A 25,253-nucleotide genomic window follows, 5' to 3' on the forward strand; every position below is an offset into this window, starting at 1 on the left:
CAGGTCTGATGGGAAATATGAAGGTAAACAGCCGAGCTCCTGTTTCTCCTCCGGCCGCTCGCACTGTCACCTCGCTCAGGAAACAACAGGAAGCGGCGCAGAGTGGGTCAAGGTTGTCGGAGTGTGAGAGTGTTTGTGTAGGAGTTTCATTCACGCGTTCGTTAAAAGGCTGAAATCATCACTGAAAACTACACACACACACACACACACACACACACACCTGGATCTGCAGTAAAGCAGAGTCAGATTTTATTGGTTTAAGGTTGTAAAACTCACTCAGTTCACACACGATGAAACAAAAAGCTAAAATCTTTTTTGCACTGATTTCATTCAGTTCACACCATTTAATCACTTTGATTTTAACCCTTGAATTAACAGTTTGTGTCCCAGAAACAGTTTGTGAAACCTTTCAGCAATCAGATTAATTGTTTCAGTCATTTTTCATGCAAAAATACTGAAACTTTCTCTTTGTCACCTATAACTGTAAAGTCAATATTTTGGTTGTTATAAGTTGTCGCTCTAAAACTTTTATTCAACCACACTGAAAAAACACATTTCTCCCCAAAACCTGGTCCTAAAAATCTGATTTCAGGAGGAATCAGCTGTGCTGTGTCTGTCTATTAATGATTCACATCCTGAAACAAGGATTTTGGATATATTGTCATGGCTTTGGTAGATTTTTTTTACTTTATTAGAAGATAAGTTAGACTCAGCTATAGACTTGATAAGAAGACACACTCTCACAGGTCGGGATGGGACGTCTCCAAAACACAAAGTTTACCAGCACATGACCAAATTCAATCTTAAATTCAAAAACCATGAGACGTGCAAACTGTTGTTTTTTTTTGTACACACACACACACACACACACACACACACACACACACACACACACACATACTTGTACTTCCATCTTTGTGAGGACACTCATTGGCATAATGCATTCCCTAGCCCCTTACCCTAACCTTAGCCATCACAACTGAGTGCCTAACCCTAACCCTGACCCTAACCTTAACCTAAACCTAATTCTAACCATAACTCTGAAACCAAGTCTTAATCCCCAAAATGTGATTTGAAGGTGTCTCAAAAAGTGAGGACCGGCCAAAATGTCCTCACTTTCCCAAAACGTCTTCACTCTGTTAGTAACATACTTTTTTGGTCCTTACTATGTAGCAAGTACAAGTACACACACACACACACACACACACACACACACACACACACACACAGGTCTCTGAGGAGGGAGGATGTTGTTGTGGTCACAGTCACAGATGTAGAACATAAAGCACTGTTTTGTGTGTGTGTGTGTGTGTGTGTGTGTGTGTGTGTGTGTGTGTGTGTGTGTGTGTTTTAAAGTGAGCTCAGTGTTTCCTCTGGATTCATTCAGCAAAAACAAGACCACACCGAAGAAAAAAAAAAGTTTCTCTTCGCCACTGAATCTCAACCAACTGAAACCTACAGACGTCTGAGATTTTAGAAACGTGTCCACTGGTTTGACCTGTGATATTTTTTCAAACACACCGTCCCACCTGAGAGACGCTCTGACCCCGGTGGCTCCACCTCAGGTGTGTTTGGTCTGTACTGGACTCAATCAAATCAAAAACTTGACATTGTTCAAACGCTCCTGATTCTACCTGGGTTCAGGTGTCAGGTAACAGGTGAATGGAGATTTAGAACAACACAGACAATCAGCTGTGTTGATTAAAGGTCCCATCTGAAGTGTTGATCTCCATCAGAAGATATATTTGTAGTTTTAAGAACCAAAAACCATCTCAGTGTAGTTTTACATCTCCTCTCTCAGGCTTCTCTCTGGAGCTCTAGTAACAACAGGTCAGTCAGCCAATCAGAAGAGAGGATCTGTGTCTCACTGCTTTGTTGTGACATCACAAAGTTCCAGAAGTCCTGACAGCTGGTTTTAAGGCTCAGTGTCTGAATACAGGCTGTGTGCATTTCTCTGTGGACTGAGGCTTTGATACTTTCACAGTATTAATATAGAACCTAGACCTGCTTTATAGTCAGTGACCGCCACTTGAACCAGAGCTGAGATTAAAACAGGAAACACTAACATCATATCTGCTGCACAAAAACCACAGAGGAAGAACATTAAATTCTCTGCAAACTCCAGCTGATAAACACATCCACCCTGTTCAGTAATACTCACCTACACCTCTATTCTCTCCGCCTTTTCTGACACTGACACTAGCTCAGGTAAAATTACAATAAAGTTAAAGTAGCTCACTGTGAAATGATATTAATATAATTAATATAATAACATATAATATGATGATAAAACCCAACTGACTGAGGAATTATCATCCACCATTAAACTTCAAACCTCCACATCTGCTTTTTCTTTTCAAATATTAAAAATCTGACACATTTCCCAAACAATCTTCTTGTTTCTAACAATTCTTTTACAAGTTAATGACACAAATATTCTGACTTAAGTCATAAAATAATTAAAAAGTGAATCTTAAACTTAAGTGAAACACTTTTTTGTAGACCAGCAGGCAGCAGAAATTCACCTGTTAAGTTCATATGATGAATTTATTCACAAAACAATTGCGTATTTACACATCTAGCATTTACAGAGCAACATGATGTGTTCATCTGATGAATCTAGGCCCAGTGTTCCCGCTCTTTTTGCTCTGTTTTTGGTCTCCACCCCCTCCTGAAGGAAATATCTGGCTCTTTAATTGTTAAAACAAATCAATTCTAGCTGCTTTAAAATGACCAATTTAAATTTTTTGTGTTGTTGTCACGGTGAGACTCTCTGGATGAATGAATCAAGCAAAGGAAGATTAAAATAATAAAAACAAACAAAAAAGATCACGTCAGTGTAAAACCTGAGGTAAGAGTGAATCATTACTGGAGGAGGTGATCACCTGTGACGCTAGAGGTGACCTCAGAGATCACATGGTCAACCACAGGAAGACAGCTGCCTAACCCACCAGTTCCACACACACGCGCACACACACGCACGCACGCACGCACGCACGCACGCACACACATACACACATACACACGCACACACACACACACAACCTAACCTTTAGAAAGTTGAACAATTGAAACTGGTCACAGTTTTAATTTGGGGTAAAAACAAATCAGTGAAGAAAACCTGCTGCTTTTAGAAAACAAAAGTGACAAAAACTAAACTATTTTTTCTAACGCTCATTAAAAACCTGACGTTATGTCCTTTAAAATGCTGCACCACAATAAAAATTTAGATGCAAATGAGCATCAGATATCCTGATTAGATCTGATCCGTTAAACGGAGCGAGGTAAACATTAAACCCAAACCAGCTTCCTGTTTCTGATCAGATGACGATCAGGGAGACGGAAACTAACCCACTTCCTGGTTCTTATCACAGCGACAGGTACAGTTGGTGCAGATGAAGGAGAACGGCTAGAGGTCATGTGTATGTTGACATTTACCGGCTGCACATCAGCGTCGCAGTCAGCTCCTGTGATTCAGACTTCCAGGCAGACACGCTGTCCCACAACAACCACTACCACAGAAAGCCTTCAGTTTGTGGGCGTTTGCCTCGGTCGGCCACTTCCAAACAAGCGGAGGAAAGCAGAACATGAGGTTTAAACAATTTCAATGGCAGTAAAAAAAAATCTGCGTATCAAAACTTCCTGCTGAGGACAGACGAGCGTCTGGCAGGTAAATTAGGCCGTCAGACTGTCTGAGCTGACTCCTGATGTGATCTAACGTACAGATGTCTGTGAGGACGTCAGTACAGATGCAAAACAACCCTCTCACATTTACACGTTAGAAAAATAACACAAGTAAAAAGAACAATGATAAAACAATGAGGCTATTTTGCACATGTCCTCCTGAAGCCACAATAAGGACACACACCAACAATAAAATGACAGTAAATCACTAACAGCCTCTTCAAAACATTTCAACCTCCCAGTGAAACAGGCTTCAACGCTCTGATCGCTCTGCCTGTAACAAGACAAACGTCTTATTGAGACACTGGAGAACTTTGTGGATCTTTCTTCTTACAGAGCCATTTAAAGGCATAAACTCACAATCAAACAGAAAAAGTCGTATTTTCCATAAAATATGGGATTCATTTCTCATATCTTTGGAATCAAAATTTCTTAAAACGACATTTACCTTCATTTTGTCTTTACATATATAGCTATGTTATACCTGTGTAATTTATTTATCATTTTGTGAACCATCATTATTATTGTCGAACCTGTAACGTTGCTCTGTGTCTGCTGGATGAGTAAATTAGCACCTGTTTGCAATAATGTAAAAAAGTTTAGTTTTTACAGCAGGTGTTGCTGCCAGAAATTAAATGAATGTAGGTTTAAATAAGACAGAACGAGGTTTTGGATTTTTTTAACTGAAACAAACTAAACTAAACTGGATTTTATTCTTGAAGCAAGTTGATTTTCATTAAGAAACGTTGAATCATCCCTCAGCCTTGGAAGATTAAAACCAGAATTTAAAGACAGAAGATTATTGAGAAATTCACAATAATAACAACAACAAGTGGAGGTAATGTTATAACCTGTTCAAGCTCTGGTATTTATAATGTTTGAAGTACAAATATAGATTTACAGACATGTGATGATGGAAGCTATGATCTAAATGTCTGGTTACATTTCTCGTCTTGGTAACATTTTCTTTGATCAGACAGCAGATAGAACGTGACACTGTGTGTTTATCTAGGTCATGTTCCTGTGTGGCTGCTTCTTTTAGCTTCTTCTGCTGAATTAAAAAAAGAGTTTTGTAGAAAACATTTCCAAAGGTATCTGAAGACGAAAACTTTTAGATTTGGGACCAAAACTCAGGAATCAGTTGTTAATAATTTGAAACAAATTTCCTGACATCAATAAATTTATTGAGCTCGTATTTCAGGAGATGAGTTTGGGATTTTTCATTTATTCTTTCTAAGCTTCAGCGGTCTATAGAGGAACTGCAGCTCGAGCCTCGTTAAGACTCTGTCGATGTTCATTTACTCGCTAACATAAACAGTTGTGAACGCAGCTCAGGTTACAGAACTACAAGAGAAAACTGATTTTATAACATGATTTGGTTTCAGATGGCAGCTGTGTGTGTGTGTGTGTGTGTGTGTGTGTGTGTGTGTGTGAGACATTCAGGGTCAACTGGAAACTTTGTGCCTTTTGGAGGATTTTTTTTATCTAATGAGACGACAGATGGAGTTTGAAAAGTTAAGCCGAGGTTTTAAAAAATTTAAAAGAGGTTGAGTGAGAGTCAGACGCTGTTAACGTCCATTAATTCAACGTCTTATATAAAAGAAGAGAAATGACAGAATTAATCCTCCTCACTTAACATTAAATCACATTAAAACACACACAGAAAATAAATTAATCCAGCACCACCTGCAGTTATTCGTACTCCGCTTCATTTAGTGTCTTTTTTCCCTTTAATTCATTCTTAATCATCTTCGTCATTTATATAATCCAAACATGTTGAGGGGGTTGAGATAAAAGGAAATTAGATGAAATGGAAACTAAATTCTGCTGCTTATTATTGTTGTTATTAATATTATCATTATTATTATTATCATCATCATCCCCATCATCATCATCATCATCACCATCATCATCTGCTCTTCAACAGCAGCTCTGACATTTAAAGAGTTTTGAAGTTAAAAAAAGTTTGACAGTTCGTTTTTATTCCTCAGTTTGGGAGGAAAAGTTTGATGAAACACACCTTCACTGTGTGTCCGTGTTGATCATGTCAGGTACAAGCTAATAGCTGCTCTTAGCTGAAAACCTCCAGTCTCCATTCACTTCAGTTATTCAGAGGAAACAACCTCAACTCAGCCTCCGTCTTTTACACTCGAACTCAGAAGGTTTCATCTGAACCTTGGAAATGTCAAACTGACAAAAACAGTTTGTCTTCAGCATTAAGGAAAAACTAGAGACGTAAACAAAACAAGGAAAAAAGAAATCATAAAAAAGTGGAAGCACAGATGTCAGGCTGAACTCCATCAGTAAAAGCATCAGAATGATCTCAGCTGGAGTTACGAGGTTTCCGGACGACACCACCACAGTATTTAAAAGCTCTGTAGGTGGGTCGAGCGACCATTAAAATACACTTACATCTCTCTCTCTCTCTCTCTCTTTTCTCTACCTGAACCACCACCCGGCCTTGGTAACCATGGAAACAGCAGAGAGGAGGACACGGGTCCCTTACTCTGAGAGAGAGATGCAGCTTTTCTTTCTGTTGTAAATGAAGGTTCAGGGGCCCGGGTCCCATGATCACTGTCACTTCCCACCTGTGGGACGCCGTGGCCCCGGTACAGCTACGTCAGGTCTGTTCTGGTCTGAACTGGACTCGGCCACATGGTCTGAAAGTCTCCTGGCTCTGTCTGTACAGAGCAAACAGCTGGTCACACAGAAGAGGTTCAAACTTGTGGCTCTGGATCCAACGTGTCTTCACAACAAACAGGTCTTAGTCTCACTTTACTGAAGTTTATCTAAGTCTGCGCCTCTGTAACTTCAGTGCAGTGTCTCTTCCACTCGTTCTGACTTTCTGGTCGGAACGTGAAAACCTTAAACTGCAGTATTTGAAGCTAATCACTGGAAAAGGCGGATGCTGACGATCAGATAATCAAAGCTCTGAGCAGCAGTGTGTCTCTGAGTGTGAGTCACCTGCTGCTGCAGCCCAGGTGAGGCAGCAGAGACAAGAACACCCACACCACCTGGCACCGGTGGAAAAGGGGCTGAAGAAAAGAAAAAGCTCACAGAAAACAGATCATATTGAGTCTGATGTGCTGACACAGCAAAAATAAGATTCAAGATCCTGACATATCGTGCTTGTTATCACCAGCTGGCTCAGATTCAGCAGCGAGACTGAACCTCAGCAGTAAATGTGCCGTAAAACCAACGCTGTGAGCTAAAAGAGCCACGAGGCACAGCTGCTTTCGAAACACTGAGTAGAGTTTTCTATGTGTGTGGTCAGTGTAGTGACCACAAGGAAAGGGGAACTTCCATACTTCCCTAACACCTCCCCCCTCCTCCTACAACACACACACACACACACACACACACAGCAGAGAGGTGACATAACGGCAGTACATCAGAGCTGACGCTGACGATCATCCACCCTCAGACGGAGCTCGCAGCCTCATGATGTGGACACAAAGGGAGGAAAGAGAAGAGTCCAGTGATCGTGTTGTTCTGTGGGAACGACCTGGAGTCTGCTCCCACCGTGTCCCCACACTGCCAGCTCCTGCTGCAACTTCTGCCTCAGGCTTTGAGTCAGTGAGGAAAAGTTAGCAGGTAGCTGTGACATTTACATTTACTCTGCCTAACGTCCCCGTGTCAAACCGTGTCCACACATCCTCCATCACTGCACAAAGCGAAGCAGTGACCGAGAAGACACAAGCAGGAGTCTGCTGATGCAGTGCAGCAGGTGCAGGGGACATGACATTTACAGACAGTGCTATTAATGCAGGCAGGAGAGGAACTTTTCAACATGACAATGATCCCAAACACACTGTAAAATCACACAAGAGCTTGTAAAGAAGGAAAAAGTGAAAACTATCACCTGGCTGAGTGCGTCCCTGACTTAAATCAGATCGAAAACCTATGGAGTATTTTAGATTGGAAGGTAGTGAAACAAACAACAGCAAAGAGAAGCTGGACTGTTACCCTCAGTGCCAACAACAAACCCTGACATACAAAATCTTAGAAAATAAGAGTTGGTTCTTAAATATGGATCTTTTTTATGGTTTAATTATTCATATGACCTCTGCCTTCCTGCACTTAGTCTAAAAACAAATGAAACTGTATTAAAGGTCCAATATTTTACACTTTTCTGGTAGTTTAACATCTCCTCTCTGTCACCTGTCACCTGCTTTGTTGTGACATCACAAAGTTCCAGAAGTCCTGACGGCTGGTTTTAAGGCTCAGTGTCTGAATACAGGCTGTGTGCATTTCTCTGTGGACTGAGGCTTTGATACTTTCACAGTATTAATATAGAACCTAGACCTGCTTTATAATCACAAACACATGGACATCTACCTGTAGACTGGGTGGAGCTTTAAATGGAGATGATTTGTCACTGATTTTAGTGATACTGACCAGGTGTGCTCGGTTTTGTGGTGAGGATCTTGAGATAAGCCAGGATTGAGCGTCCTGTCATTAGTGGCTAAAATGTCTCCAAACCATGTGAACTTTTTCTTAATGGCGCGGTCATTTCCATGCAGAATAATTTTAGAGGAAGTGAAATTACGCAGTGCACCGTGAGAACAATCAGCAGCACTGAGGCAAAAAACACGGACCACCCTGCTGCTTCTGCAACAACACACAGCTGTTAAAGAGGAAACACAGAGCGCTGACGCAGCAACAACGACAAGGAAGTGACATTCCCTGTGAGGAGACCCTTCCTCTGCCGGGCCTGAGAACACGGAGGGACGAGAGACAACAAGGGAAAGTGTGTGACGGCAAAAACAAAAAATAAAACAACAACAAAAAAAAACCACTGACTCAATCAACCAATCAATTAATGAATCCATCAAACAGCCAAACACTGAATGAATAACAGGCTGGGAAAGTTCAAATGAGAGCATCATCCTCTACCCGTCACCGCCCTGCAAAACAGGTGAAACCATTACTGCAGAGAGCGCGCGCATGTGTGTGTGTGTGTGTGTGTTTGCACGCTGAGAAATGCATTTAGTGTGGTAAACACAGCTGGTGTGTTCAGCGTGAGCGGTAAAACCAGTAGATGGTAAGGAGATAATGCCGAGCCGAGGGCGGATGCCTGAACTACATCAGCTCTGACATGACGGAGACTCTGTCCAACACAGACTGTGAGAGCGTGTATGAAAAACACAGAACTGGATAGAAAGATAGAAAGTTTCTAGTGTGTGTTGTTTTTGAGGTATTGTGTACCAACAACAAACGGTTTCTTCCCCCAGTTGATTATACCAACGTGTTTGTCTCTGTTAGTTTACCACAAACCATAAACTGGGGGCGTCTCCTTGTAGCCACCGCCCAGTCAGACCACCATTTAAAGCAGCTATGTCTGTTCTGCTATTGCTACATAGCTAACGTTAGCATTAACAGCTGTTTACTTAACAGTCCAGAAGAAACATTACACCTTAACTCACCAACAGCTGTCTCCAGAGGTGGAGGTAACCATCTTGTTTTACTTTTATTTCCGTCACTTCTTTTTTTGTTCTGAAGTTAGCATGCTAACCAGCTAGCTCCAGCTCAGTCGGACAGTCTCATCACTTTCCGATACCGAGTCAGTGTAGTGTTCAGTCTGCCCTGAAGAAGTAGCTGCTTAGAGGACAAATCATAACCTCTTGTAAACGCAACAATGACTGAAGCTCTGGGCAGGACCGGTAAGCAAACATGTGAATGCTAACACTGGCTACGTAGCAATAGCAAAACTTACAAACAGCTCCTTTAAAGAAATAATTTAATTCTAATGGCGTCACCACAATCACTTGGGATTCACTTGCATGGCTGAAAAATAACCAAAAAAACACAACTTTTACTTTGGTGAACTGTGAAATGTAGAAGATCCCGCACACTGCTCTTGCTCAGCAGCACAATTTATTAATCATCATAAAGTTTCGCACCGAAACGGACCGATAACATTTCGGACCAAGAACGTTTCAGACTGAAACGTTATGTTGTGCAGGATCTTCTTTCTTTCATTGAGAGATCTTCTGTGAAAACTGTCAAATGTAAAAAACTTTGAGGGAACTAAGAGCAGGGAGGCAAAAACAGAGGAAGACAGCCGTTAGCTTACTAGCTGGGTGGCACATCACATTTTAACTTATTATCCCATTAGCATGCGCTTTTGTTTTTCCTCCCTGAGGTAACAATTTTTTCTCATAATGACAAGAAAACGGCTCCAATTTATTTTTCTCATTTTGGGCAAAAAAAAAACTGAAAACTTGAGAGAGAACAAGAAAATCTCACAGTGGAAACACGTTTCTAGCCCCTACAGTCAGAAGCCAAGATAGTTCACCTTGTGGTCCACGACGGAGCAGACCAGCTCCCTGACAGCAGACAGCGAGTGGTCTCCGGGGTCGAGGGTGACCGTCTCCCTGGTGAGTCCAATCTGGAGCAGGAAGGAGACGCCATGGATGGACCCCCGCGAGTTTGTGGGGCTGGGGCACGTCAGGCTGCCGTCAGACAGCCGGCTGCAGAGGGTGGCGGGTGGGCTGGGTGATGGCGACGGAGTGGGCGGGGCCACATGCTGAGGGAGGACGGGGAAAGACCGCACTGAGGCCTGCGGGGGCGGCGGCGGGCTGTTGTCGGCTGACATTGGCTGCTATCTGTGACGTCGTCCCGGCAGGAGAAAGGTCTCGCAGGTGAACGACATCCAAAAAAAAACCAAAGTGTCCAACTGCTCGGGTTTATTCGTCAGCCGAGCGTTTTCTGCCCCCTCGTTTGTCCTGATTCACATTTATCACAAATAAAATCCTGCAAGGAAAGTTTCCTCCCGCCGCCGGGCATCTCTGAGGTAGAAATGAACCAGAAAATAAAGGTTGTTGATCCTGGGGAATTCAGCCGTACAGAGTTCTGTTAAATCCTCAGGCCTCCTGGTGGTTGAAACTCTTGATCATGTTGTGAGCAGCAGAGGCGGGAAAACCACCACGAAATACAGCAGATCTGTGGATTCTCTTGTCACTGGGAGCATCTGCGGAGAATAAAGACAACACATTAAAATCATTCCCTCAGGTTCATCTCTCTCTGTTAAGTTTGTAGAGTAGCTTTTAGCTGTAACAGAAATTCAGCTCAGTCCAAAACCTCAGTATATAAGAGGGAGGGTGGGGGCACAGTCAGCTGGAAGCATTAGTTCTGTTGAATATCTTTATGTCTTTGCTTTGTGTTGAGGTGTATTTTCATACATGCAGTTGTCGTGGACTGTATATATTCATGTAGCTGTAACTTGCGTTCTTGGTTCTCCTCTGTACAAGCTGGGAAACACTTTCTGGAGTCGACACAATGGCAAGAAAACGCATGTGAACCTTTTAAATGAGCTGGTTTCCTGCATTGATTGGTGATAAAATGTGATTTGATCTTCAGCTAAGTTAATAACGATCAATCATTTATCACATTTTGTGTTTTTATTGAACACAGACATTAAACATTCACAGTGCTGGTGGAAAATGTAAGAGAACTTTACTGGACTAAGGCCCGGGCTCTGACTGGACCACTCCAGAAGGTGGATGATAAACTGCCCAGAGGCCGCAGAGCCCCGGATCATGATGCTTCCTCCACCCTGCTTCACCTTTGGGATGATGTTTTCATGTTGATGTGCAGAGTCCTGTTTACACCACACATAGTGCTAGTGCTGCAGGTTTGATACCTCCTGGCTCCAATTAGCTTTTTTTTATGCCATTAGCCGAGGGGTTCATATAGATTTTCCAGTCCACGCTGTGAATGTTTAAATCATGTGTTCATTACGGGCAAGAACAGCACAGTGATGTGTGTGTTATTACTTCAATTAGATTGTGTTTGTGTTTTAATGTAACTTGAAAATTTTGAGCAAATTTGTACATAGAATAAGATAATTTTAATAAGATAATTCCAAAAGCTTCACTCACTTCTTCTTGACACTTAATGTACAGTCAGAGACCTAAAGGAGATACATGTACTCCATTGACCCCAGTTTCTTTTGTTTTAAGAATAAAAAAAATAAAAAATCTTACAGATTTATATTAAAATATCACCCAGCCCGAAGCCAAAACATGTTTTTACCCTGTGTTCAACAGGATTCTGGTGAAGGAACTTCAATGTTTCTAGAATTTCAAACCACAGACAGACATGGCAGCACCACAGCGAAGGCTCAGACATACTGAAGCTCAAATATCAGTAGGTCCTGCTCTACAATGAGGATTTACAGAGGTCATTTATTGGGATGAATTCAACATACGATATTGATTCTATATTTCTGTAAGAAATGACATCACATCATAGCATAGTGTCATTTGAAATGGTGCAGAGCTCACCGCTCCACTGAGAGACTGCAACTCTGCAAGACACCATGGTTATTTTTCTATTTCTGAAACAGCTGCAAAACATCTGCTGACAACTGATTAAAAGCTCAGGTCAACCCGATTACAAAAATATGTAAATATCTTGCCCTCAACAACAGGGATGTTATATATTAAACAGATTACAGCAGGTCTGATCTTACCTGGGCCCTCCCACCTAATATTTCATATTGTGGGTGTGATGAATGTGTTTTTTCATGCATCCTTCGCTCTGTGATTGAAAACACTGTTGTACTTATTGATTATGAGCTCTTATTTGTTGTAATGCATCAGTTTGCCTGTGTTACTGGGCTGTTTGTCTAGCTGCCCGGGGACCGCAGCTTTAGAAGAAAATATCTTCTCTGATGGTTTTGTACCAATGATAAATAAATGTAATAAACTAAACTACACTTTAAATTGAAGAAATTAGATTTAATTCAATAACACGTGTTAAAATCCATTTGAGTCATTATATGAAAACACATGTGACTTTTCCCCCTGTGAGGTTACACTACAGGAAAAGTATATCGTTGTTTTCATGCTTCTCTTGTTGCTCACCTGAGTTTGACAATAACACCACCACCACTGATAACAGTAAACACTGAGTTCATTTTCCACATCTGTATCTGCATGATCACATCTGGATTTTCTCTGATAATGGAGATACTGCACTGACCGTGAGTAAGTTTGCACATGAGGCAACAGGCTGTTCTGTTTTCACACAGAAGAAGACAGAAGTTAAGGTGAGTACCTGAGAACAGGGCGGCTGGAACCAGAAGGAAAGTGTGGGCTCGACCCCCTCAGCAGCCCAGCAGTCCCGGGTCGTCCCCTGCGCTCGGTCCTCCGGGTCTGGGAGTGAGAGACAGTCCCGGGAGATCGCCGTCCTCTCCGCCGCGTCTCCAGACGTGTCTGCGGCCGAGCGGCTGCAGCTTCATGCGGATCAGAGACGAGCTCTGACCGGGGAGGAGCGACGGCGGGAGGTCCCACTCTGACGGGATTTCCAGGGACCAGACAACTGGCGCCTCTGCGACCACATGGAATAAGTCAGCTGCACTGAAAAACAGCGACTGAACTTGTAAAGAGAGAAAACGAAAGCATGACATCAGTTATAAACTTAGAGTCAATGTGCTAATTACTGATTAAACACTTATCCGCCTCGGGATTTCCTCAGAAATTGCAGTTTCTTGTTTGTGTTGAAAATGCAAAATGGGAGTCAGGTTACAAACTGTTTTGATAAATAAAAGTTTTGACATTTTTACACCTCAGAGTGATACATCTATCTATACACAATCTTTGTGTTGTTCCTGTTTCAGCTCCTTTTAATCACATGAACCTGTGGCTCCATCTCCCGGTGCAAACACCACTCCCTCAGCACCGGGCTGGATGAGCACCTGAGCGACAGGCCCAGGCTCAGGCCGCATGGTCTGGAGCCACACAGCGTGATTAACTGCAGGCTTGTCATTTTCATTAAGAGGAATATCAGCTATGTTGGGTCCCTCCAACATGTGGCTCCTGTCCTGGAGAAGGATCCTGTGATTTTAAAATATCTGTTTTAATTTCGATTGAGTTAATTTGTTGTTAAGTTGTGTTTTATCAAATTGTCATGAATGACGATGATTGTTCAGTGCATGAAATGTCAGAAAATAGTGAAAAACAATATATCAACATTTAACATATTGAATTTGCCTGTTTTGTCTGACAGGCAACAACCCAAAGTTTATTATTATAAGACATGGAAAACTGAAATTTGAGGGGATGATTAATCAATTATTATAATTGTTGCCAGTTATTGTTGGTTTCTGAGGGTCTGAGGAAATAATGAAGTGTCCATATGTAGCTGGGGTCAATATGGGGCCCCTGCTACTGCAAAAATAAGCAGTAAAACTGAAGTGAACTGAAAGGAAACACAGACATTTAAAGTGAGCAAACAATAAGTTGCTAGTTATAAAATCAGCGAAGAAAATAAAATGAACCTGGCTTTATATAAATACTTGTTTTGTATTTTATGGTGAGTGCAATCGTATACAAGAACACAGTCGTTCCTTTGTGTGGTTTTCCATCCCTGGGACACGAGTGTCAAACCTGTTTTTACTGTGTCGCGTCAAAGGAGGGCGATGTTTCTCAAAGAATCAGCTGTAATGGACGCATGCAGAATCACAGCTGCAGGGTCGATTCATATCAGGAAATCATTTCATTTGCTGAAGTTTGTGTCATTTGGTGGAAAGACATTAATGACACCTTTTAATCAGTGCTGGAGGAAGTATTGAGGAAGTCAAGTAACAGCACTTCTTTTAAAACAGTCCATTGCATATAAAAGTCCTTCCATGTACAGATGAGTTTAGTCTGTAAACAAACCATACACACCTTCCATCTTCATCTGCCACTGTAGATAAAGATTTTAAAGGCCCTTCCCAATCTTGCATCAAATTCTAATAAGAAACAACAGTTGGAAGCCACGCCCAAAAAACAACGATGCATTCAGGTGCTGTCAGACATCCAAAAATGACATGATGAATTCTTTGAATGCTATGACTTGCTACTGCATAGCCTGCTAGTTGCTGCAAAGGTTCCACATGCACATAACAGAGTATGATGATGAGTAATGCTACAGTTTTATAATGCAACACCACTGAATATTTTACTTGATAACAGGTATTGATACGGTTTATAAAGTAGAAGATAAACTCATAAGTGAAAGTAGTAAGTAGCCGACTATATACAATATAAAGCTATACACTCAAAAGTCTATGTATAAGGAATGTTGTGTGAAATTATGAAAATAGTTTTTTAGTTGCCTTTAGTGTATAGTGTTTAAAGTTCGGTTAAATCATTCTGATTACGGTTATGTTTTACTTACTCAACCGTTTCATCTAATGCCACTATAAGGACATTTGTTCTGTCCAACACTTTCAGATTATGGAGCCTAATGAAGACTGATCTCCAGGACGGAGGTTCCCAGAGTTTTACAGCCCCTCACACCCAGGGAGAGCGCTGAGATTTCACCAAGGCTCAGTTTGAATTTGGGCCGGCTCTCCCTCTGTGTTATGTTCTTACAGTGAGTAGCTCTCCCTGTGAGCAGAGTCAGATGTGCTCTTCCCATGGGAAACGTCCGCAGACCCTAAAAAAGCTGAACAAGCCAACACCCAGCGCACATGACTGAGCGGCTGTGGAGCAGAAGAAGAAAGATCTGATTAGAGACCAGGGGAAACACTGTTAATGTGATAATCTTACTGATTCAGTTGGGTACCCAAACTTTTGCACATGGCCCAGTTAGCCTACTGTTAAATGTTTTTCTATTTTGACATCGTGAAACAAATAGTAAAACCTTGAAATTTTGACAGTGTATGGGTTGTACTATTATTTTATTTATTTTATTTGTACTATTATTTTGACAGTGTATGGGTTGTATTCACTACTTTTCACAGAAACCAACGACACGTGAATCACCCAACATCTTCAACGCAGCTGTATCGCTTCTGACCGTCAGAGAGCTCTCACCGCGGCTGGTCTTTCCCACAGCACCTGAAGGCAACATCAAAACCCTCTCACATGATTGGAGGCGAGGAGGCGGAGGGGCGTGGTCAGCGCTGTAGTAACCCGACACCGGCCCCAGCGCGGCTCGGCCTCCGCTGCTTATAAAGTTCGGTCCGGAGGCGGCGGCCAGAGAGCGGCGGCTGCGGGGACCGGACCTCCTCTGGCGGCGGCACCACCCGGTCATGCGTCGTTAACGGCTGAATCCGGTGATCGGGACAGGCGAGATAACAAAAATTAAACAAACCCCGGAGAAAAGCCGGTCGGAGAAATGGAGGCTGTGAGTAGATGGACCCCGCAGCAGGTGCTGGAGTGGATGAGAGGTGAGCCCGCCGGTACCGCGGGGAGCTAACGGTCCTCAGCTGCTAGCTTAATGCTAATACCTGACGAAATGCACCTCCGCTGCCGGTTTTGTTTCGGGGGGAAAGTTTTTCCATTCAGCACTTTGTACTGTGGAGCACTTCTGGTCCAAGGTAGTAAATAAGCGCGGAAGGATCGGTTAATCGACCGAGACCGGCCGCTGTGTTTCTAATGAATAATCGTCAGTTTTTAAGGTGGTCGATGGTTTTAGCTTCTCCACTGAGAGGATTTGCACTTTTCCAGCCTCATGTTGTAGAGAATTAAATACTTTAGGTGATTGGTCAAATACATCTGGGAAATTTCTCTGTTTTCACTATTTATTTTTTATTGTTTCACAAACCAAACAACTAAAGAATGAACTGAAAAGTGAACGGGTGGTTAAGCCACAGGTTTGATGATAACATGAGCCTTCCCAGGCTCAAATTACAGCAAAGACCAGCATCATTTTAAAGAAGTAAACGATTGCGTTGTCAAATGAGATATAATTTGTCAGGGTTTCGTACAAATTGCTGTATTTTGTGGGGTTTACATTACAGTCAGTCACTGATAATAACTGAAAGGCTGTCTTCATCTTCATCTTCATCTTCATCTTCATCTTCATCTTCCATCTTCCTCTTCATCTTCCATCTTCATCTTCATCTTCCATTTTAATCTTCATCTTCCATTTTAATCTTCATCTTCATCTTCATCTTCATCTTCAGTACAGGCTCACTGTCCAGTGTTAGTTCCTGAACTGAGAGACCTTCCGGTCAGTTTTGGACTTGAAGCAGGTTGTGTTGTGTTGTGTTGTGTTGTGTTGTGTTGTGTTTGGTGGTGCAGCACATTTATTTTAAATGTGGTTCATCAATTGTGCTGTTTTAAAAACAGCTTTAGGGCTGGGTGTCCTCTGGGAAGCCTGACACAAGCAGGTGCCAAAACAGTATCAGTCATACGTTAACTATATCAGTGCTTTACTTTGAGAAATATGAATGAGTTGAATTATAAAACTGTTCTTTCAATGGAAGAAGCCAAATTTCTTAAATGTTAAATGTTTGAACACAAGTAATTGTGCAAGTACTTATCTTAAAAGAAATATTCTAGAACTGACCAAAGTAGATCAGATTACAAATCAGATCAAACATTCAGTGCCGGCTTTGGATTCGCCACAGTTTTCTGTATTTAAGTCCATTACCCATAATCAGCTCAGCCTTTGCTTGGTTCTTTGGCAGCAGTTCAGCATGTAACTGAGCCTGAGTCACAGTGGACAGTATGAAATAATGGTCCAGGTTAGTCAGGCTTGTTCTCTCTCTCTGTGTGTGTGTGTGTGTGTGTTGACTCAGTACTAGCCTGACAGTTGACAGACTGTTTGATAAAGAAAACCTCCATGACTATACCAGGGTTTACCTTTTTTTTACTGTCATATTCTACTCTCAGTGCAGCTGCACAGATGATGGTAAAAAGCTTGGTTTTGTTTTTCAGTGTCAGCTGGATGAGATTTAGATCATGTACACACACATTCAGCAGCAGCTCTCAGCCAAGTATTCATATTCATTACAGCGTGTCATTAAGCAATAAACAGGCCTGTCCAGTTAAGATTGGCCATAAAATGATAATTGGGTCCATAATTGTGGTTTGATAAGGATCAGTTTTTAATTACCAGGAAGTTTGGACAGGCAGGGGCAGCAGGAGGAGAATCATACGTGTTGCGGTGTGAAGCCACAGTTTGTCTCTTGTGTGATAATTGTTTTATATTTTGAGATTTGAGTTTTATGATTTTTTGATTATGCTCCATCTTCATCTTATATTATATTCATCTTAAAAATAATAGCTGCTTTTTTTTTTTTTTTTTTTTTTTGAAGATATTGAACATGCCACTAAACTGAGAGTAGGTTATTTTGTAGTTGTATAAATTGTTACAGGTGTCAAAGGCCCCATACTTTAATTTTTGTCTGATGTTTCTTCAACAGCTGGGAGTTCCAGCTTCTTAAGTGCCCCATGAGTCAGTCTGTGTACGAGCTGAATTTACTGTTGTGAGAAAGTGAGCGTCTATTCAGCTCAACAGCAAACCAATACACATGTCCTTTAGCAGCAGAGACAATGTGGAGCTGCGTGTATAAAGACCTAGACAACAACAGCTCTTCACAAAGGTGGACCTCCTGCCGTGTGGAGGGTCAGAAGGTCACTGTGGTGGTGGTGCCGTTACAACGGATCTGACTGTCAGACTTTTGTCCTGTATGAAAGAAAGACAAACACACTGGGGTCAGTCACATGGCCTCGATTTGTGTTGTGGCTCAATTAAGTTTGTTCTCTACCTCTTTAACAACACACACAGGAGATCTGCGGTTAGAGAATGATTACACCTGATCAGACAGCCGGGGCTACCTGTCAGCACTTAACAGTTTTCACTACAACACAAATCAAACTGAAAACACCTCATCGTTGTTGCTTCATGACAGCTCTCACTTTGTTGCAACACTTGGCTCCAAAATCATATGTCAGAATATGAGCAAAGAGCAACTGTGGTTAGAGAATCAAGTGATAGTCGGGGTTATTATCTCGCTGTCAAACAGCCTTTTCCTTTGGCACTACATTTTCTCAGTATTCCTATGCACAAGTGCACCTAGGGGGTTTACTGTATTACGCCGCTGTTTCGGTCAGAACGAGCTGAGCATCAAGTGTGCTCATTATGTGACAGTGGAAGTTGTACATGCTAAGATACAAGACATGTGAGACAGTGTGAGGAGACAGATGTTGTTGCAGACTTGAGGCTAATTTCTTTTTATATCTAAAATGTCATTGATCCAGATCCTACTGTAGTATTTACAGTCTAACTGCAGAGTGGATTGCTGCCTCTGGCTGTAGGCAGTCAGGGTGTGTGTGTGTGTGTGTGTGTGTGTGTGTGTGTGTGTGTGTGTGTGTGTGTTTACTCGCATCGTATGACTCCAGCAACAGGTTCTTTTCATGGCAGGCTCAGTCAGTCGTGTTAAAATCCTTTTGTTTGATCTGGAGTTGGTTCCCACAGGCAGGCTGTCACTGAGCCGCTCCAGCTGGACACAAACACCAGAAACACCGCCTACAGGCTGGAGCACAGTCAAAAACATCCTGGAGTAATCCTTGTTGTTGGTGGTGCTGGACTGGCGACCTGTCCAAGGTGTACCCCGCCCTGGCCCAGTGTCAGGTGGGGTTGGCTCCAGTGGTGTATCTGATGGATGCATGGACATTAGTGTTTAATGTTGTCTTGATGCAGCCGTACAAGGAAAGAAATGGTGTTTTTAAATCTAAATAATAAGCCAACAGGACAAAGAATCTAGTGAAGACGTCTTTGCAAAGAAGCATTTGATGCCACCTTTAAATGCCTGACAGTTTTTGGTGCGTAATATTCTGGACATATTTTGGTCCACACTCAAAAAGTATTGATGATTGACATCATCTGAGGCGGGACAAACAGTTCACAGAGTAGCTGTCAGATCAGTGAGAATCTCTCTGAGGCTGTTTTTAATCACCCCGAGTAACTGGAGCAAACTGATCAGACAGCTGTAGCTCCGAGGTAAACACATACATCAGCGTGTTGAGACACATCTACATACCACTGTGCCTGCCCGGCAGGTGCAGTCGCACATGGCAGCGTAAATGATGACAGGCTGGTACAGGAGGCTGGAAAATAAAGTGACACATCCAGTTCCCCTCATGAAGGAGTGTGAGGAAATAAATCAAATATATGAGCAGGGAGAATCGAAGACGTTACCCGTTTACTGGAAAAACCCTGAGCTGGAATTTCTTCATCGAACTGAATTTTCTAGATATTGTAGTTGGATTGTTGTGTGAGAATTGGGAGATATATATTGTTCTATAGATCAGATACAATATTAATGGGGTTTTGTTGTTGGTTGTTGGCTGATATATCAGGCTTATTGTCTTGTGATAATAAACTGAATATCTTTGGGTTTGGGTCTGTTGTTTTGACAAAGAAAGACATTTGGAGATTAATCTAGTTAAATAGAATAAGTTTAGTGGCTGTGCAGAAGTCCACCAGAAAATGATGAAACTCTCACAATGCTAAAGGTATATTATGCACTTTTTGGTTTTATCTGTTTTTAAGAACCAAAAACCGTCTCAGTGTAGTTTTACATCTCCTCTCTCAGGCTTCTCTCAACTCCAACAGACTGTTGATTTCCACTTTACAGAAATCTGACAGTTCAAAGTCCAAAGTTTGTAAATCAGATTGTTTTCATGTACTTTGACTCTTTGACCCTCCGGTTCCTCCCTACTGATGTGGTTTTGCCAAAATAAACGTATTTCATCTTTGAAAATGTTGGAGAGTCGTGGCAAGTGGCCAGAACTCAGCGTCATTGTGCTTTCAGTTTGAAGAATTTTATCCAACAAAGACCTTCCTGCCTGGTCTTTCTTATATTTGAGATGAGGGAAGGAAGGTCACGGGTCTGGGAGACTGAGAAACATATTTTAATTAGTGTTGTAGAATCATATGCTTTCATTTAGCTGTAAAAAAGGCCCACACAGCTGAAGTTAATAATCCAGTCTCTTTACTGAACCGCCCCATCATTACCTGTGTAAAATATTTTATCATGTGAAGAGTATGATTACATCTCGAGCATGTTTCCTTTTGGATTAGTGATTTGGGAAAGTTAACATTCATTTGGTTCATTTTTATTCACACTCAGTAATAGTTAAAAAGTTGCCAGATGCCAAAGAGCTTGTTTATTTATTTGCAAAGCAGGGATCAATGATTATTGAACATGGAGTGTTTCGGTCAAGGGCTTCATTAAAATCCCAACATGAAATGTATTCAGAGGCACAGGCTGCAGCCTCCAGTCAAAAAACACCTGAGCCAATCATATCACCAGTGACTGACTGAATCCCTGCAGTGAGACAGTTGGTGCATTTCCATCCATAGGTTTTTTTAACTTGCCTCTAGAAGATGTAGAAGCACAGAATTCTAAAAACAATATACAGTTGACTGATGTGCAAAGTTGATTTTTAGATAAAAACAAAATGCAACGTTTTTCAGTGGAAACAGACTTGGAGAATAAATCACGATGCACATGAAGAGAGTGAATCAGTGAAGAGATGAAAACATCAGATCTGTATGGAGCCATGATGAGGAGACCTTCCTCACATTAATACAGGAGACAAACAGAATCGTGTTTCCTATCATGACCCAATGGACCAGCTCCTGACAATCACATGACAATGGCGCCTCCTCTCCTGTATCCACCTGTCACCAACAGGACAGGCGTGTGTCTGAACTCTCATCCTGTCTTACACGCTGAAGACGAGATAAGAGCTGAGGAGTTCCCATCAGATCCACAGTATGACGGCTGGTTGTTTGTTGAGTGGGAGGAAAACCTGTCTCACAGCCTGATGTAGTCCAACAGGCAGAGCAAGGCACTAATGCCATCAGGGTTGGAGGTTGAAATCCCATCAGAAACATGAATAGTAAAATTTCACAGCATCATAGAAACACTATTAGGGGAGACTTTGGCTTAAGACAGTATTTTGATGGCTGTAATACAGATGTGGCCAAAAGTATTCAGACACTTCAACATTCCACCCATATACTCATTGAACACAGGCACTGACCTGCTGCTATAACTGGATTTCATTTCCTCACGTTCAGCCATAAGAACAGTGAGGTCCAGCATAACTTTGTAGACACTGTGTAAATAAATCGAGGCGTCTCTGGAGCAGGATCTTTCACAGTTACCTTCAGAGTGACTTCTGGGTCTGCACCTTCTTCCTGAACTCAGTTGTACAGTCTCATGCTCCTTCTCAGCCACTGCGTTCCTCCAAGGTGTTTTTTTTTGTTTTTTTTGTTCCTTGCTGTTGGTGTCCCACCCAGCGTTTGTCTTATCAGTTGAAGTGAGTTCACTGGTGAATCAGAGGAAACGACCAGATTCCCTCCACTGAGTGCCTCTTCCTGCCTTTTTTCCCCATTTGTGAGCAACTTTGTTGTCGTTAAGAAGTGAGAGTGTTTAAAGCCACGTTCACACAGGACTCATGTAGAGTCAGACATTTGAATCTGTGACTGTCATGATAGTTGATTAATCGGTGAACTGATTTCTCAAGCAGAAATGCCAACAATTAATTAAACTAGTTATGCTTTTCTTTGATGTGTAGTGATGGTGATTTATGTATTGTTGTCAAAACACCCAACACAAATGTACAGAGCCTAAAATAATGTCTTCAATTGGTTTATTTTTCTGAAAAACTGAAAAGAGGAACAATGTGCAAAATGTTACTGCTATAAAGGTGAAAGAGGAATTATTGTTCCGATAGTATTTGTGATGACTGAGGAGCCTGCTGGTCAAAATAAAATGTTCTCAAGCTTCTGTAATGTGAGTCAGTGGTAGTGGGTTCTGTGCTGTATTAGTGAGCATTATGATCATGATTCATGTAACACCTGATTATTGGATCTTAGTAAAGCAGATTGGGGGATTTGTTTGTCCTGCGTCAGAACTGCTGCAGCAGCTTCAACGTCATAAAGAAACTGAATGATTCAAACTTGCAGGACTGGTTCTCATGATATAACAGAATATAGTGATTATAGCTGTAACAGTAGGATGCTGGTTTCCCATAAATAAATAACTGTCATTTTGTTCTGTGTAACTCTATGGCAGCGTGAGTCTGTCCACCCCTGTGGTCCTGATCAAAACATCTTGACGACCTTTTGGATGGAGAAGTCGGTGGATAAATATCTTCTGTTTGTGATGAGTTTGGTGATCGCCTATATTTTCATTCAGCTCCACCATCAGGTCAACATTTCTCCAACTCTTCAGCTAACAGGATGAAACCTCTAAAGCTGGTAACTGAATTCCCATTGTTCAGCTGTTGCTAACAGATGAATGCTAAAAAAACATGATAACTTGTCAACGTGAGTTCAGCATCAAACTTCCTTCCTTTACTTGCTAAGAAATGTCTCCAGAGGTGGAACATAACACCAGTGTTGTGTCTGCTTCTATCACTTTTTTCTTCAGTCAGTCCAGTCAAAGAAGTGCTGCCGAAAGGCCTATGATAACCTCTTGTATTGTCGATGTCAATATACATAACATTGTAGGTTTTGCTATTGCTACATAGTCAGATAGCTCATTCAAAGCTGGACTTCACTTATGTAAATTTTTTAAATTGTATTTTCATTTTGTAATGGATTATTTTCTATAGCATTGACTGGCTAATTTATATTTGTGAAATCTGTAACACATCTTCAGTGTTAGGCTGTTCAACTGTTCGTCTTTACCTGAGGCTGTTGAAAGTCAGACAAGGTGGAACCGACTGAACATGGCTGCACCTCAGAGGACAAAGGCCTCTTGATTTAGGCAACGACGTAGGATTTTCTGTGGCGCCACCATCAGGGCTAACTTTATATTTTTACCTCACTGGTGGTAAGACTCTGTCAGCCATGTTGACTCTGTTTTCTCCAACAGACATTTTAATCTTGGCAGTTTCTGAGTGGACCATCCACTCCAATAGCTGTGCACCAGTTCCTTGCTGTTACTGGTTGAACTGGGCAGCTTCAGCTCTGTCCAGTGGGATCACAGCTTTCTCTGAACTCCTACAGTTCCTGTTTGTTTAGTTTTATAAGACTGCTAAGCACAAATCTGCACAGTGTTCAAGGAAATCCTTCTTCCTCTTGAATACTGTTTGTTCACAGAGTGCCCCCCCCCCCCAACCCCCCAGTGCTCTCTACCAATGAGATGAAGGTTGTGTGTGTGTGTGTGTGTGTGTGTGTGTGTGTGTGTGAGATATAGTGTAGGGTTTGACAGAGGCTCAGTGAAGCTATGAATAGCCTCAGTGCTCTTTTGCCACTTTTCCTCTCGGCTCCCCACCCTTGTCCTGTTGTGATGGAGGTGGGGTAAATATTCCTTTTGTTGCCCCCCAGTTGGGGAGTGTCAGGTCCGAACTCCGTCTTTGTGCTTCAGCAGCACAACACGTGCCATTTGTTGGAATGAACAGGCAATGAAGAGTTCACTCAGGACATTCTCCTCCTTAAAGGAGCTATTTGTAAGCTTAGCTATTAGCTTAGCATTAACAGCTGTTTACTTGCCAGACTAGAAGAAACATTGTGGGTTCAGCATCAAACTTCATTCCTTTACTCACCCACATCTGTCTCCACCGTTGGAAAGCAGCATTAGTGTGAACTCTTGTCTCTTTCACGTCTTTTCCTCTGCTGCTAGCCCCGGCCCAGTAGCGACTCACTGTAGCCTCCGGTCTTCCCTGAAGACGTAGCACTGCTCAGAGGACGAATTCTGACCTCTTGTCTTGTAAACACAACAGTGGCCGAGCGACAATCACCAGTACCCGCTCCCAGCAAGAAACCACGTTTGGTGGCAGAGAAACAAAATCGCTAAAAAAAATGAACTAAAGATGTCGTGTTGTTCTTTCTTTTTTAAAAATGGAGTTAAATGGTTTGAAACAGCTGGTGTGACTCCCCTGCTTCAAATACTTGTGCAGCCTGTATTTTGTATGAAATGAGAAATTAAACTCTACATGTTTGAATTATTGCATCAAAAACGGAGCAGAAATGAATGTACAAAAGAGAATTCTCTACCACCAAGAGAAATGAAATGCACATATGAAAACATGTAAAGACAGTAAACCACAGTAGTATATGTAGCTGTAATATGTGATACTGTTCAACATGATGTAACACAGTATGATTTTTGTCACTTCTTTAATGAACATGGCAGATATCTTCAGTCTTCCGCTTCTCTAAGTGGGAACCTCGGCTCTCTGTAAAACGAGGCAGTACGTCTGTTTGTTTTGATCTTTCTGACAAATGATTAACTGGACTGTTTATGAGCAGCTGGAGTTTCACCTGCGCCTCTCTTTGCTGACATCCTCACGTGTTGGGCTGGAGACTGACGGCTAACACACTTTATCATCCTCGTAAATACTTGAAGTTACTGTCAGGCCAGGAATTTACAGGCCGGTCCATAAAGGTAACCACGTCAACAAGAGGTACGTTTAGATTTTTGAAGTGAAAAGTAAATACGACCTCTGCAGCAAACAGACAGTAACAATGAACCTTTCTTCAAATGTTAAAGCACTGATACTTTTCATATCATTCAATTAAAAACAAAATGATAGCAAATCCTGAATGCAGATGTCCTGCACTCAGTCAAGGAAGTGAAAGTGAAGAGTCTGGCTCCTACAGCAGCAGACCTCAAAATCCACCATGAACTAGTTCAAGAAACACAAGCTGAAGCTTTTAGAGCAGCCCTCAGTGTCCTGACCTGAGTGTCGATCTGAAACATGCTGCGTGACCAGGACTAAAGACTGAAGCATCTCAGAAGTTGAAGTGATTTGAAGGTAGAGGCAGAAAACTCCTCAAGTAAAGTTCAGGTTCATTGTCATTTTTAGTGCACACGTGGT

The 25,253-nt window shown here is 41.9% G+C and overlaps 2 protein-coding genes across 3 annotated transcripts in view; one reads left to right on the top strand and one right to left on the bottom strand.

Annotated features, from left to right (window-relative positions):
• Positions 1–13,036, bottom strand: part of LOC139612487 (serine/threonine-protein kinase D3-like) — a 39,189-nt gene extending 26,153 nt beyond the window's left edge. Inside the window, exons 1-2 of one of the 2 annotated variants that reach the window (XM_071468100.1) lie at positions 12,748–13,036; positions 9,983–10,657 (exon numbers count right to left, since the gene is read on the bottom strand). In XM_071468100.1, the coding sequence (XP_071324201.1) occupies positions 9,983–10,282 (300 nt within the window). In that variant the 5' untranslated portion in view covers positions 10,283–10,657; positions 12,748–13,036. The remainder of the gene's footprint in view (positions 1–9,982; positions 10,658–12,747) is intronic. The other variant, XM_071468101.1, reaches the window with a different exon arrangement.
• Positions 13,037–15,590: 2,554 nt separating this feature from the next.
• The window catches only part of cnksr3 (cnksr family member 3), a 36,247-nt gene continuing 26,584 nt past the window's right edge, over positions 15,591–25,253 (top strand). The window contains exon 1 of the mRNA XM_071467666.1: positions 15,591–15,850. Within this exon, the coding sequence (XP_071323767.1) occupies positions 15,799–15,850 (52 nt within the window). The 5' untranslated portion in view covers positions 15,591–15,798. The remainder of the gene's footprint in view (positions 15,851–25,253) is intronic.

This window comes from Trachinotus anak, unplaced genomic scaffold (assembly GCF_046630095.1).
Source record: "Trachinotus anak isolate AG129_WGS33_773 ecotype Australia unplaced genomic scaffold, CSIRO_AGI_Tana_v1 ptg000031l, whole genome shotgun sequence".
NCBI classification, from domain to species: Eukaryota; Metazoa; Chordata; class Actinopteri; order Carangiformes; family Carangidae; genus Trachinotus; species Trachinotus anak.